Source organism: Acomys minous, assembly GCF_964271855.1.
Source record: "Acomys minous genome assembly, chromosome: 16".
Classification (NCBI taxonomy): Eukaryota; Metazoa; Chordata; class Mammalia; order Rodentia; family Muridae; genus Acomys; species Acomys minous.
Genome location: NC_140498.1, coordinates 12,922,614 through 12,937,726, shown reverse-complemented (window position 1 = coordinate 12,937,726; position 15,113 = coordinate 12,922,614). Strand labels below are relative to the sequence as shown.

The 15,113-nt window shown below is 44.8% G+C and overlaps 2 protein-coding genes across 5 annotated transcripts in view; both read left to right on the top strand.

Moving 5' to 3' along the window:
* Positions 1–1,812: 1,812 nt before the first annotated feature.
* On the top strand, positions 1,813–2,739 carry LOC311586072 (olfactory receptor 5AR1-like; the record flags this gene model as incomplete). Its single annotated transcript, XM_084761884.1, has 1 exon — positions 1,813–2,739. The coding sequence occupies one exon, from the start codon at positions 1,813–1,815 to the stop codon at positions 2,737–2,739; it is 927 nt and encodes a 308-aa protein (XP_084618010.1).
* A 6,199-nt stretch (positions 2,740–8,938) lies between these two features.
* The window catches only part of LOC311586984 (zinc finger protein 39-like), a 35,722-nt gene continuing 29,547 nt past the window's right edge, over positions 8,939–15,113 (top strand). For 3 of the 4 annotated variants that reach the window (XM_084763347.1, XM_084763345.1, XM_084763342.1), the window contains exons 1-2: positions 8,939–9,041; positions 10,428–10,484. In XM_084763347.1, coding sequence (XP_084619473.1) covers positions 10,470–10,484 — 15 coding nt within the window. In that variant the 5' untranslated portion in view covers positions 8,939–9,041; positions 10,428–10,469. Of the gene's footprint in view, positions 9,042–10,427; positions 10,485–12,848; positions 12,981–15,113 lie in introns of all 4 variants that reach the window. The other variant, XM_084763343.1, reaches the window with a different exon arrangement.

Below are 15,113 nucleotides of genomic sequence, written 5' to 3'. Positions count from 1 at the left end.
TTACTTGGAAGGCTGAGGTGGCACCAGTGTCTGAAGAGCAGGAATAAAGACCTTAGAGAGACGCCATAAGGAAAAACTCAGGGAAGGCAATTGTGGACAAATGCAAATAGGACCCTTGTGAGATGGAGCACACCTCTGCTTGGGATCACCCTGAGCTGCCCGAGTTCAGGCAGCCCACTTGACCCTCTCCGGCACCCAGAACTACCCTAAACAAAAGGCACAAAGTTACGCCTCTGGCTTAACTCTATTCTATTTTGAAACCTAAGATGTATAGATGGTAGATAGATAGATAGATAGATAGATAGATAGATGTGTGTGTGTGTGTGTGTGTGTGTGTGTGTGTGTGTGTGTGTATGTGTGTGTTTTAAGACAGGGTTTCTTTGGGTAGTCCTAGCTGTCCTGGATCTCATTTTGTAGACTAGACTGGCCTTAAACTCAGAGTTCTACCTTGCCTCTGCCTCCCAAGTGCTGGGGTTAAAGGCTTACGCCTTCACTGCCCAGCCCTAACTTACATTTTGATGCATGTTTTTTTCCTGATTTTTTGACTACAGGAACAACATACTCTCTCTGAAATTATATTCACATCCGAGGACGAATGCAAATGAATCTACCATTAAGCTTTTGGTACATGTACGTTCATGGACTAGTGCAAACAACATCAGCTCTAGGGAGTCAGTAGAGAAAGTGTGAGGAAACTGGGTTAAGGCCAACGAAGATTGAGACTCAGCAAGAAAAGACTTTGATTTTCAATGGAGCTCCAGACTCTATTAAGAGAGCGCTCCTTTGATTTAAATATGTGTACAGGTGCCTTACCTCATACTAGGACCTCTGTACCCCCTCATCTCTACCCAGCTCCTTCTAATATTTCTCCTCCCATTTGATGGGACATCTGCTAAGCTATATCAGAAATTCCAGGTAAAATCCCAGCCACGTCTGTCCCACTCTAAGTACACAGCAGCTGTACTTTCTGTTTTTCTTTTAAATGACATTTATTTTTATTTTATTTGCACTGGTGTTTTGCCTGAATGTTATGTCTGTGTGAGAATATCAGATGGCCTGGAATTGGAGTTACAGACAGCTGTGAGCTGTCATGGGGGTGCTGGGAATTGAACCTGGGTCCTTCGGAAGAACAGCTAGTGCTCTTAACCTCTAAGCCATCGCACCAGCCCGCAGCTTTACTTTCTACAAACTTTGCCCTTTCCCAAGCACTGTGCATGTTTGCCTTTTCCAAGGGAAATCCCCACACTGCTGCTGCCAGCTGCCCGGACTCTGGTACAGCACCCAGGCTGCAGCCAGTGCTTTCACTGCCCCTCCACAAGCCTGCATTCCTTCCTCCCAGCTGACATGGAAGTGATAGGGAGGCCCTCAGGCAAGCATAGTGCAGTCAGTCAAGGGAGGTGGGAACGCAGGACAAGAGTGGGAACCCTGTTCAGCCACAGGTGGCCAATATCTTCTCTGGAGCTGCTGATAACCAGGAAATGGGCTCAGAGCAGCAGACATTTTCTTGGATGCAGCGTATTCTATTAAAGCTAATCAGCAGGCTGCACATTCAGCATCAGCACATTCGGCATCAGTGAGCACTGGGGCGGTTATGTTTATCCACACACTAAGCTCTCTCGCACTTGAGTCCACAGATTCATCAAAATACCATTTAGACAAGCTGCTTCATCGTGTTAGCTTTCTGATAAAAAAAAAAAGCCATGCCTCTATAGACAACCCGGACCTACATACACATGCTCTGAGCCTGCCTGTGATTTCTGTCCCCTCCCTTAGCTGCATCTGGCACTGTATCTGAACACAATTTGAGCAGACATGTCCAATCACACAAGAGTGACTCACTTCATCCTCAGGGGCTTCTCAGACACCCCACAGCTGAGATTGGTGGTCATCCCATTTTTCTTGCTTGTTTACACATTTGGCCTCCTGGGGAACATCTCCATCATCACAGCTGTGATGAGAGACAGTAGGCTCCACTCACCCATGTATTTCTTCCTGAAGAATTTATCTTTCCTGGACACGTGCTACACCTCGGCCACCATCCCCAAGGCAGTGGTCATATCCTTCACAGGGACAGGGGTCATCTCCTATCTCGAGTGTGTAGCACAGCTCTATGGATTTATCACACTCTCTGCTACTGAATGCTTTCTGCTCACGGCCATGGCTTATGACCGGTGCCTGGCCATCCTCAGACCACTGCTCTATGGAACCATCATGAGCCAGAAGTGTTGTTCTCAGCTGGTGGCCACTGCCTGGGTGAGTGGAGCCATCTACTCAGCCTTCCACACGTTCAATACCTTCTCCCTCCCCTACTGTGGACCCAATGTTGTTGAACACTTCTTCTGTGACATCCCTCCGGTCATGAGACTGTCCTGTGCCGATTACCGTCTCAATGAGGAGGTGGGCTTTGCGGTGAGCAGTTGCGTCGTCATGAGCTCCTTCGCCCTCACCGTCCTCTCCTATGTCGGCATCGCATCCACAGTTCTTCACATCCCCTCAGTGGATGGCAGGTGGAAGGCCTTTTCTACCTGCTCCTCTCACCTGACCACAGTCATCTTGTTTTATGGAACTGGCAGCTTCATGTACCTTAGACCTGCCTCGCGATACTCCCCGACCCAGGGCCGCCTGGCGTCTATTTTCTACTCTGTCCTCACCCCTTCTTTGAATCCACTTGTCTATTGTCTGAGGAACAAAGATATGAAGTTTGCTCTACAGAAACTTTATTGTGGAGAGAAGCACTGAGTCCTAGAAGACTCCAGTGCGTGGCTCTAGGCTCTGATGCCTGTGGTTGGAGCCAAGTGTTTCATCTGCACACCCCAAACCCCTCGCCCTTCCTGGGACACTTGACATTGCTGATCAGGCCAGTTACAGACCTTGCAGGAGGCCGCCACAGTCCCTGCAGTGACTTTTCAGCTCCAGAGGATGCTGGGACCTTCTACTGGCCTCCGTGGGCATCCAGACCCATGTGTACTTACCTACGTATAGGCACACAAGTAAATAGTAACATTTTTTTAAAAAATTAAACAATGTATCTCAGAATGTTCTAAGAAATAACAGAACTGAATGACTTAAGTATAAAAAAAAGTATACCTAGATAGATTCTTGAGACAGAAAGACAAAGAAAAATGTGTCTGCCACCAGAGATGTCTGACCCATGTTCAGCTGATGACGCTGTTTGGTAGTTGGTGTTCAACCCTATGCAAAACTGCTTTCTAATCATCCAGTCTTGTACTACAGGGTGGCCTAGGCAGTCATTCACTCATGTTTTCATCTCTGTTTGCAGAACCTGAGTTTACACACAAGGAAATGGCCAGCCATCTGGGCCTGCTCAGCTCCCTCCTTCCAGGCTCTGGAGCTATGGCAGAGCTCTCAGGAGCACTGGTTTTACTGAGCAGCTGGGAAGGCCCCATGTGGAATAGACTTGCTATTCTTAACCACGTCCTCTATCTCTCCCTCTGTCTCACTGCGAATAACGTGCTATGGTTGGGTCAACACTGGGTGTCCTCTACTAACCATACAAGTGAGCTGACTATGTCGGTGATAAGCATCGTCATCACAATTCTCAAATGTGCTTGCCTTTTGGGTTGTACCTACTTCAGGGGCAGCTGTTCTCACTGCCAATGTCACTGTCTCTCAGACAAGCTCTGCAACATGATTGGTTTTTTTTTAATGGTCCTTTGTCTCTTAGCTAAGGGTATTGCCTTTGTATATGTGTGTTTATAGCTGGATACTGTCCATTTTCCAACGAGATATTTATTGAATTCCTTCCTATTTAAAATTTTACTCAAATGAATTTATGAGAAATGTGGCCTCCTCCTATGTATTTCAGAGTTGATCTTTTCCTGTCATTCTTGGTTTGATTATTATTTTTTCCTTTATTTTTATGGTATGTGTATGGGTGTTTTGCCTCCGTGTGTGTCCATGCACCATTTTGATCTTGGGTCCATGAAGGTCAGAAGAAAGCTACAGTTCTTTGAGCTGAAGTTACAGGTGTTTGTGAGCCACCATGCAAATGCTGTAAATTGAACAACAGTCCTTTGGAAGAGCAGCCAGTGCACCTACCCTCTGAGCCACCTCTCTGGGCCCTGGTTTCTGATTTAAGGACAAGACCTCAAGTGGCCCAGTGGCCTCGAACTCAGTATGTAGTCAAGAATGACCTTGACCTTTTTGCTCCAGCTTCCCAAGTAGGGATTACAGAGGGGACCCACCAGGGTTTAGTGTTCTTGGGGTATTTATAAAATTTGGTTTCTGGAAACTTCCCTTAATGTTGGGTGCTATGAGTCTCAAGTCAAACATCTAAAATCTAACACTGAAAATAGTTAACTTTCTTCTCAACAGAGATGTGATTATAATCTGTGATTTTAAACGTCCAGAATGTTTGGACATTTCCCTCTCTTAAATTATCATTGAGTTATACAGAAATAAATATGTTTTCTCACGCAGTCCATATGACAGAATCAAATACACAAGGAGAATGTGAAGATAAACAATTTATTGCTAGTGCTTTCTGCTTTTTTTAATCTAACACTGGATGAAGTTCCTCTTACGTATTCTCTTACATGTCTACATTACATAAAAAGTGGTGCTACAGTGTTATTTTTAAGTTGGTCTAAGTTTTAAAAAATGTGCATTTTAGAAACTCAAGTATAACTAATATGCTAAAAGAAAAACGAAAGCAAATAGAATACAGAAAGATGATAGAAATGGAAAATAATTGTGAAACATTTACAAATATGATAGAGTTAAATCTAATTCCGTCAATAATGATTTTAAATATAAATTATCAAACTGTGTTGTTAAAAGACAGAGTAGCCACGCATCATTGCTCATGCCTTTAGCCCCAGAATTTTGGAGGTGAGGACAAATGGACCTCTCTGAGACTTCTCTGTCTATATGGTATAAGTTCTAGGCCACCCAGGTCTACACAGTAAGACCCTGCTTAAAAAAAAAAAGATAACGAACATGGCTTGTTCTAGCAAAGGACCAGACAACCCGAGTTCGGTTCCCAGTGTCCCCATGGCTCCTCACAAGGATCTCTAAGCCTGGATTCAGTGCGTATAATTTCTCAGAAATCCAGGGAGAAAAATACCAAAGAACAGAAAAGGAACATCAACAACAACAAAAAAAAACACAAACAAAAAACCAAAAAAAAAAAAAAAAATCCCTTTAGGCCAGCGGTAGTGGCACACACCTTTAATCCTAGCACTTGGAAGGCAGAGACAGGTGGCTCTCCATGAGTTCAAGGACAACCTGGTCTACAGAGCGAGTTCCAGGACAGTCAGAGCTGTTATACAGAGAAAACCCTCTGCCAAAAAAAAATATATAGATAGATAGATAGATTAGATCTTTTTAATAGATGCAACTATATCCTACCTATAATTCCATTTAGGTAAATACATGCAAACTAAAAGCTAAGAAATCGAGGAATGTGTGGGACAGCAAGATTGCTCAGATGGTAAAGGCCTCCATCTACAGACACACCCAGACGGATGCAAACACGCATGCGCACATACAGGTACACCACACACAGATACACATGAAAGAGAAAAAAAACCAGAAACACACTGAGATAGTATGATAGACTCACTTGTCCAGAAGAACATGGAAGGGGACAAATGGCCCCATGCTCATTTCTGATGTCACTTTGTCTTCCCCGGCTTTCCCGGCTCATGTGGGCTGGAGGACCATATTAATGTAGGCCCATTGCTTATCACGCGTCTGCCCCAGAGGTAAAACATTCTCTGGCTCTAACTTCTGCCATTCGGCACTTCTCAAGTGCCTCTCGGGTAGAATGCAAACTTTCCACCTCGACTGATTCAAAAGGAATTTTGGTTTTAATTTTCGTACTCACTGTCCTCTCCCCTCGGAGAAGCGGCCCCATCTTTCAAGGTACATTTTGTGTCACAATTTCATGAGTGACTAAGATGGCTGGGATTCGTGCAGGCTGCTTAGTACACAGACCTATGTGAAGTGACCATGAGCATCTCTCTGTACCTCCCCTCCTGCTCTTCCTAGGCTTGGGTCCAGCTTCTTGCATTCACCTTGACCCTTGTCACACAGGGGCTCTGTGGTGGCCTGATCATCTAAGGACGGTGCTCAGAGCCTGAAGAGCATCACAGAAGCCCTCAAGGACTGGACCTGGTCCTGTTCGAGGCTCAAACGGTAGAAGTGGCCTGCTCCATACGGAAACATGTGTCACCCTGAGGGAAAGTCCCACAGAGGCACATCTTCATTCACTAGTGCCTTAGTTAGGGTTTCTATTGCTGTGAAGAGACAGTATGACCACAGCAGTGCTTATGGAGGAAAACATTTTGTTGAGGCTGGCTTACAGTTGCAGAGGTTTAGTCCATTCGTGTCATAGCAGGAAAGACGGCAGCACGCAGGCAGACACGGTGCCGGAGAAGGAGCTGAGAGCTCTACATCTTAACCCGCAGGCAGAAGAAGGCGACTGTGTTCCACAGTAGGCCTGGCTTGAGCATAGCAGACCTCAAGGCCCACCCCCACAGTGACACTCTTCTTCCAACGAGGTCACACCCACCCCAATAAGGTCACAATGGTGCCACTCCGTATGGGCCAATTATTCACACTCATGGCCAATGGGGGCCATTCCTAGTCAAACCACCACCACTAGGAACACCATCTTCAAGCTAGAGGAAGAAAGACAGGGTTCAGTGGCAGGTGAGTTCCCTTCACCATCTTGGTATTGAGGCGTTGCTGGTGAAGACGAGACTAACAAATACCCGAGACTGTGAATACCCGAGACTGTGAGACCTGGGTGAATGTTTATCTTTATTCATGTAGAATTGAAACTAGATGTATCCTTTGTCCTACCTCATGCTCTTTTGGTCAAATACCTAATTATTTCACTTTATTAAAATGAACACGTGTTCCCAGCTCCCACATGGCAGTCCACAGCCATCTGTACGTCTGATGCCTCTTTTTAACTCCACAGGCTTAGACATGCACTTGGTACACACATACATACAATTAAATCATTTTAAAATCATTTTTAAAGTTAGGTATGACAGCTTGCCGACATATAACCTGAAAACGGATGCAGAACATGGACATGTCTTACCAAAACGCTGGAACTGGGCATCTTTATACATAAGCAAAGTAGGCCAGATTCCAAAACACAAGTTGCATGGTTGGGAGTGAAAACTTGGCTTTATTTTTATTTGTGTGTTCTCTGTGTGTGTGTGTGGTGTGAGTGTGTGTGTGTGTGTGTGTGTGTGTGTGTGTGTGTGTGTGTCCATGAAGGATAGAAGACAGCATTGGATCTCTGGAAATGCAGTTATAAAGGTTGTAAGTTGCCCAAAGAAGATACTGGGCTGGCCATCTGAAAGAGCAGCAAGTGCTTTTAGCCATTGAAAATAGAGGGGAAGATCGTTTTAGATCAAGATAAAGAAGTTAAGCTATTAGAGTTGAGATAACATAGATATTGAATCTCATTTGGAAATGTAGACACAACAAGGCAGGAAAAACCACTTACTTCAAACGAGACGAATGCAGATGGCCAAGTCACTATGAATGTAACATGTATAGAACTCATTATTCTCATGATTGTCACATGGTTCTCTCTGCTGTATGTAGTTTGTTTTATACATGAGTAATAAAATAAAAGTATAATTTAAAAAAAGAAAATACAGGGGAAATGTTTAGAAAGAGTAACAAAACTTTGGCAAGAGAAAAGTAGAACAAGCCAGAGAAATAGCGGTGATGTAACTATGCTCAAATCTATTATAATTATATGAAAGCAAATTGAACAATGAGTAAATCTTAGGGTATATATTATAAGAAAGACTACAATGGATATTACCTGTTAAGGAAAAGTTTTATATGATTTTATGTGTGTGTGTGATACAAAATATAAACTGGCCAGTTGGGGGGGATGCAAATGGTAAACCCCAGCAAATCCCAGGAAAAATGCAAATTAAAACCACAATAAGTTGCCACTTGTATGAGTGAATTTATCAGTAATGGAAAAGTTGGCAAGTGTTGCTGAGAATGTGTAGAGGAGCTGAAAGTGGATGGGTAGATGTCCATTATGGAAAATGTGAAGGTTCCTCAAAAAGATTAAAATGCAACTACTGAGGAGATCCCCTTCGGTCTTAGATCTAGGGGAGGGAGGGAGGGAGGAACAGGAGGATACAAGTGATGGGATAACAACTGAGTTGTAATCTGAATAAATTAATTAAATAAAAAAGATGAGATATGATAGATATTGATTCACATTCAGAATTTTAGACACACCAAGATAGGAAAGATGTTCTCTTCAAGGCTGCCAAATACAAATAGCCCAAACACTATGAATGTAGCATTTATATAACTCCTGGTTGTTTCATGGTTCTTCTTGCTGTAGATAGTTTATTGTATATATGTGTAATAATATAAATGTATATGTAAAAAAAGAAAAAAGAAAAGAATAAAGGCAAAAAAATTTAAAAATGCAACTACTGTAACAACCAACAATTTCAATTCTGAACATATAAATAAGGGATTTCATGTCAATGTGCTATTTATTTCTGCATGCTATGGTTATTATAGGACTATGCATAGGGGTCAAGGTATGGAAATTATTCATCCACAGGTATATGGAGGATAAAAAGGGTGAATATCTACAATGAAGTGCATCTCAAAAACAGCAAAACCCTGTCACATAACACAGATTAACCTGAAGGACGCCATGCTATATGGGATAGCCAGGTAGAGAAAGAAATATACTTAACGATGTCGCCGGTTGAATCAGGAAAAGTCATAGTTACAGAATCACAGAATAAAGTGGTAATTAGAACCCGCCAGTCAGCCTTGTTCCATCAACGATTGGTAATGTTTACTGTCACTCAATGGATTCTATCCAATCACGGCAGTGTCTCTGGATCTGCCCAATCAGGCCCACGCTCCGTGATGGGGCGTGCTTTCCTTATTTGTCTCCGGCTCCGCCCTGTTGCTTCCGGTTTCCGCCGAGGTCCTGCCTTGGCTGTTTGGTCCTACGCTCTCTTTTGGTGGGTGATAGCCACAGGGAGGCTGACGTCGGCACAGAGGTGAGTGCCCTGTCTCGGGAACCGGCGGGAAGCTGGCTGGGATCGGTCCTCATCTTCTCGACTGTTCCGGGTGCAGACGGTGCTGGGCTGGGAACCTGCGCTGGGCTGAGCTCACCACCTGTCTCCATGCTCAGCCTGGTCCTGATGGAGGGAGGGCCTGATTGCTTAAATTCATCTGCGGCTCCTGAGCTTAGCTCTCCCTCCACCAGGTGGCCAAGTGTGTGTCCCCCACGCTGCAGTTCAAAAGGACTTGCGCCCTGACATTGTAATGTTTTGTGAGGGCTTCACTGTAGAGGAAGGCAGTGAGGAGTCAGTCCCTTGACCAAATGGGACCCTGGTAGGGAGGACGTTGAGGAGCCTCTAACTTTGGAGCATTAGTCAGACCACAGTTACTGCAGACAGAGCCATCACTTCGGTCTTCATTGCCAAGGGCATCTTACACTAGGGTGGCAGTGGAGACCTGTTGTGTCTGGAGGGAAAACCTATGACACAGCAGGGTTCTCGGAGGAGTGTCGCGATCTTATTGTGGTTTCAGCTCCTTGGATCCACACCCAGAACTGTGGCTTCCTGGAGCCTTGTTCTTTTTCTTCCAGTGTAAAGTGAAGAACTTTAATACTCTTTAAAGAACGGTATCTATAGAAGCAGGGGGTGTAGGGACATAAAGTTGTCATCTCCGCCAGTTCCCCTGGGGGGGAAAAATCATGTTAAAATCTGTGCAGGTCACATTTGTTGTAGCTACACTGGCCAGAGCAAGGGACTTTGTGGGAGGGAGACCAGCCATTGTGAAACATCACTCCTAAAGTCCTGCAGTCAATATACTCAGTGTTCAATTTTGCCAATGTAGTCTTGGGAGGAAGCTATCTAGACTGGGTGTGACAGCTTTCTATGCAATTTAAATGTAAAGCAAGAGATGGTGCTAGTGGTTGTAGCTGTGCAGTTCCACATAGTGTATCTATATTGAACTGTACTAAAATGACAGGAAATGAAGTAATGTTGCCTAAGTATGTTTCTGTAACTTAATTTCTGTGCCTTAATAATGTTCATTAAACACTCATCATTAAAACATTGCATTAAATAATGTTTTAATTATTATTGTTGTTGTTATTATTATTATCACTACTACTACTACTTTTATAGCAGAGTTACTAAGCAAACAGCAAATATTTCCATTAACCTGTGCATAGTTGAATGGTGAATCTCTACCATTTAATAAAATGGTTGGTGCTCCTTCAACAATGTTGTGGCAGTTTCCACACAGGGAAGCAGTTTTGTCGTCTTATGGCTTTGTCCCTCAGCAACTGTCTGTGCGTTTTGTGCGTTTTGCATTGGAATCTGAAAGCGAGGCGCATCTAGTGAGATCATTTCTGTTGACCCTCTCTCTTCCAGCCGTGATTGCACAGTCCTCTCCCGTCTGAAAGAGTTAGGACAATGGACACCTCTGAGGTAAGTTGTGGATTTATGCCTCGCCTTGTTTTACGTTGTACCTTAGGACTTTTGAAAATTGGAATGGAAGAATAAATAAAGTGTCAGCTGCATATCCGCAGATGGTAGCACTGGGTGTCCTGACAGAGCCACATTACAAGGTCTTTCGGAGAGTGATTAAGTCACGTGCACGTTGGCTCTGTTTCTCCTGACGTGGTGGCACAAAGGTCTGCTTGTTGTAGGGCTTGGATTGACTCAGAAAGAGAAGGTGCCAACTTCTCATGTCTTGCGACGCCTAAACAGACTTGGTGGATATGCGTGATGCGGGCAGAGCTGCGCTCCCGGCCTGGAATTGAGCACAGCGTTCAGTGATGTCAGTTCACGGGTGCTCAAACTCAGATGGTTCAAACGGGTTTTCTTTGCTGGGTAGAGCTGTGTAGTCCCAGACAGCTTTTAGAAGCCCCCTGCTTATGTCACATGAGACCGGGAGTGTATGAAGAAAATGTACTGCGAGCCCTTCATTTCTCTGCCTACTTTTTTTTTCTCTGCTTGGGCGTGTATTAGGTCATAACAGTGTCCAAACATGTTTCTAGTAACAGTTTGTCTTTCCTGGTCACATCTTCCCCTCTACGCGCTCACCGGTTCAGATTCTCATCGGCGCGTCACAGTCAGGTGGAGACCTCGTTCTCCACCCGCTGCGCACCGTCCTCATCCGGAAGCTCTTCGTTTCAGTTTCTGCCCTGGTGTTGCTGCTGCTTTCTTATGGTCTGAGTTCTTTCTCTCTCTTCGTCATGGCTTATCCTTTCGTTCTGCTCAGCCCCCCAACTCATCCCACCTTAGAGGACCTCCGTGATCCAGCCCTTCGGCTTGAGTTTGCAGCAGCACGGTCTGCCTGCTCAGCTTTCAGATCATAAGTTTCGACTGCTGTGCTGACGTGCAAAGGCACCTCAGGCTCCCTTTTCAAAATGGAAGTCGCACTCTCTGTTTTTTACTTGCATATTGTAATGATAAAATCTGCCTTGTGGACTTGATGAATATGCTGAAAGGAGGGGATTTTTTTCCCCTCTCTGGACCCTTCTTTTTCTTCCCTCCCTCCCTTTCCCCTCCTTTTCTCCCTGAGGTCTAGTGTTTTGAGTTGCTATTCCTGTTCGCTGTGTTTGTTCGTTCTTGCGCCAGTGACAGTACGTGATGCTGTAGGTGGTGAGGAAGTGTGGTTGCCTAAAGACAGATACATACTTTTGCTCACATTGGAACTGTTCGTCTCCCAGACTGGAAAGGTCTTGTTTCCTCAGTGGTGATGTGTGAGCGCTGAGGAGCTGTGCTGCTAACAGGCGGGCATGGTGAAAGCCGTGGGAATAAGCGGGAGGAAGCAGAAGTTAGTGGGATACCATTTGAGTAAGAGTCAAGAGAGAGGCACACAGAGCATAAGCAGGACAGGAGCACAGATGTGAGTAATGTGCGTGGCTTGCTTATGCCTTTCACTTCAGTACTTCCATTAGTTTGTAGATCATGCAAACTCTATTCCTTGCTCAAAAATGTCTTGGCATCATTTTAAACACGGGAAACAGGACCAGCTGCAGGAGTGATGGGGTCCTCTGCAAAGGGTACAAGTACATTGGGTCAGCCTCAACAGGTTACCTGATGTTCCCCATAGACAGAAGCCAGAGTATCCGTAAAGCTGAGGAAAGCAGCACACACCGTTCCCTCCACTGACCTGACCTACACAGTGCTTCCAGTTTACGGCCAGTAGCTTAGAACGAACACTGGATTTAAAAATTGAGGTTAAACATTCTTGGGAACAGGAGATTTGACACGCTAGCTGGATAATAGAAAGAATATTTGTGTCTCCTATGACCTCATCAAAAGTGAACTAGTAGCACTAGGCACCCTGAAAGACATGGTCTCAAACACGTCTCACTTGGTTGACCTGGAACTTGCTCTGTAAACCATGCTGGTCTTGAACTCACAGCCTTTACGCCCTGCACTTGCAAAGCAGAGGCCGGCGGTCTATGAGTTCAAGACCAGCATGCTTTGCAAGTGCAGGGCGTAAAGGTATGCACCACCACACCCGGCTGCTAGGACTATTTGTTTCTCTTCCCCATGACCAAGTGCTCCGCTGGCCTGGCTGCCTTACATTGAGAAAGGCAGTGTTTGTACCAAGAGCCACAACCATGATCTGTTTAGCTGGAGGAACTGGTTTTATCCTGAGCACTTGACTTCTATAGCTCCAAGCCAATAGGGCTGGTTTTGCTGAGTAATCTAGATTACCAAGGGACTAGTCTACAGTGGCGGTAAGGGAGGGTGTTCATTACTGTTGTGTTGTGACCAGATACCCGAAAGAAACCACATAGGGGAGGAAAGATTTATTTTGGCTCATTGTTTCAGAGGTGTCAGTCCATCATGGCAGTGATGGCAGGTTGGAGTGGCCCCATCAGTGGAGGTGACAGTGTGAAGAGGAGCAGCTGTTCACACCATGGCAGACCTGGAACCTGAGAGAGCAGTGGGAACCAGGGGCAGGTATAACCTTCAAAGACCCTCCCTTTCCAGGCTATGTCCACCAGCCAGACCCTGCCTCCTGAACCTTCCACAGCCTTCAAAGTAGCTCCACACATTTGAAATCACATGCTGTATGGGGCATTCCATATGCAAACTGTGAAGGGAAGAGAATGTGTAGAGTACAGGAGATCCCTAAGGCATCTCTTAGTATAACTATGCCCTTTAGTGGCCAAAACAACCCTGTCAGGCAGGACTGCAAATACAAATTAAGATCAAGTATCTCTATGTGGGTCAAGCCTCTTAGTAAAGAAACAAGGTCTGCTGAGACATTTGCTGAAGACTGGGAAAATACAGAGTTAGTACTAGAAGTAGATAATGAGCTAACACACACACACACACACACACACACACACACACACACACACACACTCAACCAGTTACAGAAATGAAGACTGTAGTCGTGTCAGTTGTTTCTGTTTTATAACAAGTTTGCTATGGTAGATCATTTTCCAGGAATGTTTTTATGTATGTTCACGTGTATCAAACAAATATTTTGGATGCTAATATTTTTTGTAATTTTTCTTAGGAATATAATTAGGAAGTAAACATTTTCAGAAGTGACTGAGTCTTTGGTAATGCTGTTTCCTTGTCTTGAGACCTAATTAATATATATATATATAAATTAAGGTTTCTCGGCTTATATTATAGTGGTGTGTTTATTGACTCTACTTCCTTCTAGAAAGCTATTTCCTCATTGAAAATACCCAGAATTCTTGTTTGTATCCAGTCAGTGTAAGCCATAAACTGAGGTCAGTGTGCATGCGTGGGTGCTTGCCATGTTCCACAGTCCATGCTCGCGCCTGGATCTTCTCTAGTGGATGTAGTCTTGTGTCTCCTCAGATGGCAGAAGCTGTAGCGTAGGCTGTGTTCTGATAAGCAACAACTCCAACTTTGGTGACATTACATAAGCAAGGTCATTATCAGATCTGTGGCCGCAGTAGCATCACAGAGTGGTCTTCCTGGAGTTGCTAGTCAGTGAGGAAGAGAGCAGCAAACCAGCTGCCAGCTTCAAAAGGTCACCAGAGGTGGCACATCACTTCTGTAGATGCTTTCCTAGGTACTGTGGCCACCATGCCCTGGAATCCTTTTCCACACACATATGCCAGCACATCCAAGGTACCATCTTTTTAGCACACTGTGCTTTCTGTCTTGTATCTCAAAATGATACCAGGAATTCAGTTAGCATCCACTCTGACTACTCTTATTTCAGGCATCTGGCACTTACAGACACATTCCAACCTACCCCGTGCATAGTATAACAGGTAATAGGCTGAAGGGGCAAACCTTGAGAAGCATCACCTTCCTACGGTCTCAGAGTCTCAGGCAGCTGTGGTGAATGGTCTTAACTGGACACTTGCCAAAATAGGGTTCTGGTCCTGCACCCTGGTAGCTCCTCGGCCATTGCTTTCCAAGCTTATCTCTCCTTTAGGAACTTCTCGTTCTGTTCCCCAGAAGGTTTGGTCTTGCTGGCGATGGCTGGCAGCCTCTCTGATGTATCATGCTCAGAGAATAAGCAGCCATTACCCCCTCTTTCTCATTCACAACTCTCGAATGCTGCTGCTTGTCTAAGCAGGTACCAGGCCTCAACTACAAAAGCTGATCAGAGATGGCAGATCACATGCAGATGTTTCCTTATGCAGTGTCGGCTAGTCCTGACTCGGCTGAGGTGAAGTGGGAATAGCGGTGCGTGGTCTGTTCTGGATCTATCCATACCACCTTATTTGCCTGCGCTCCAAAAGAACATAGGGAGCAAATTGTCATGGGTTCTCAAAACCACAGGATAAAAAGGTATATTGTTTTCTTCCCACAGATTGCCCCCTTCCTTCACGTCACATAGCTACAGCGTCAGTTCCTACATAATTGCATCTGGAAATAGCTGGGGAGCAAACTGGTATTTTTATCAAAGAGCATGGGAATTAGTGAAAAATCCTACTCTTTATTTTTTGCTTTGTGTTTCCTTCTGTGATGAGTTTCCAATTCTTTATTTTAACCTCTTTTGTCTGCCTAGACATCACTGGCTGGCCTCTAACTCTTGGTCCCCCCGCCCTCAGCCAGCCTTCTGGAGGTGGGATCTGTGCAGCTTACCACATTGCA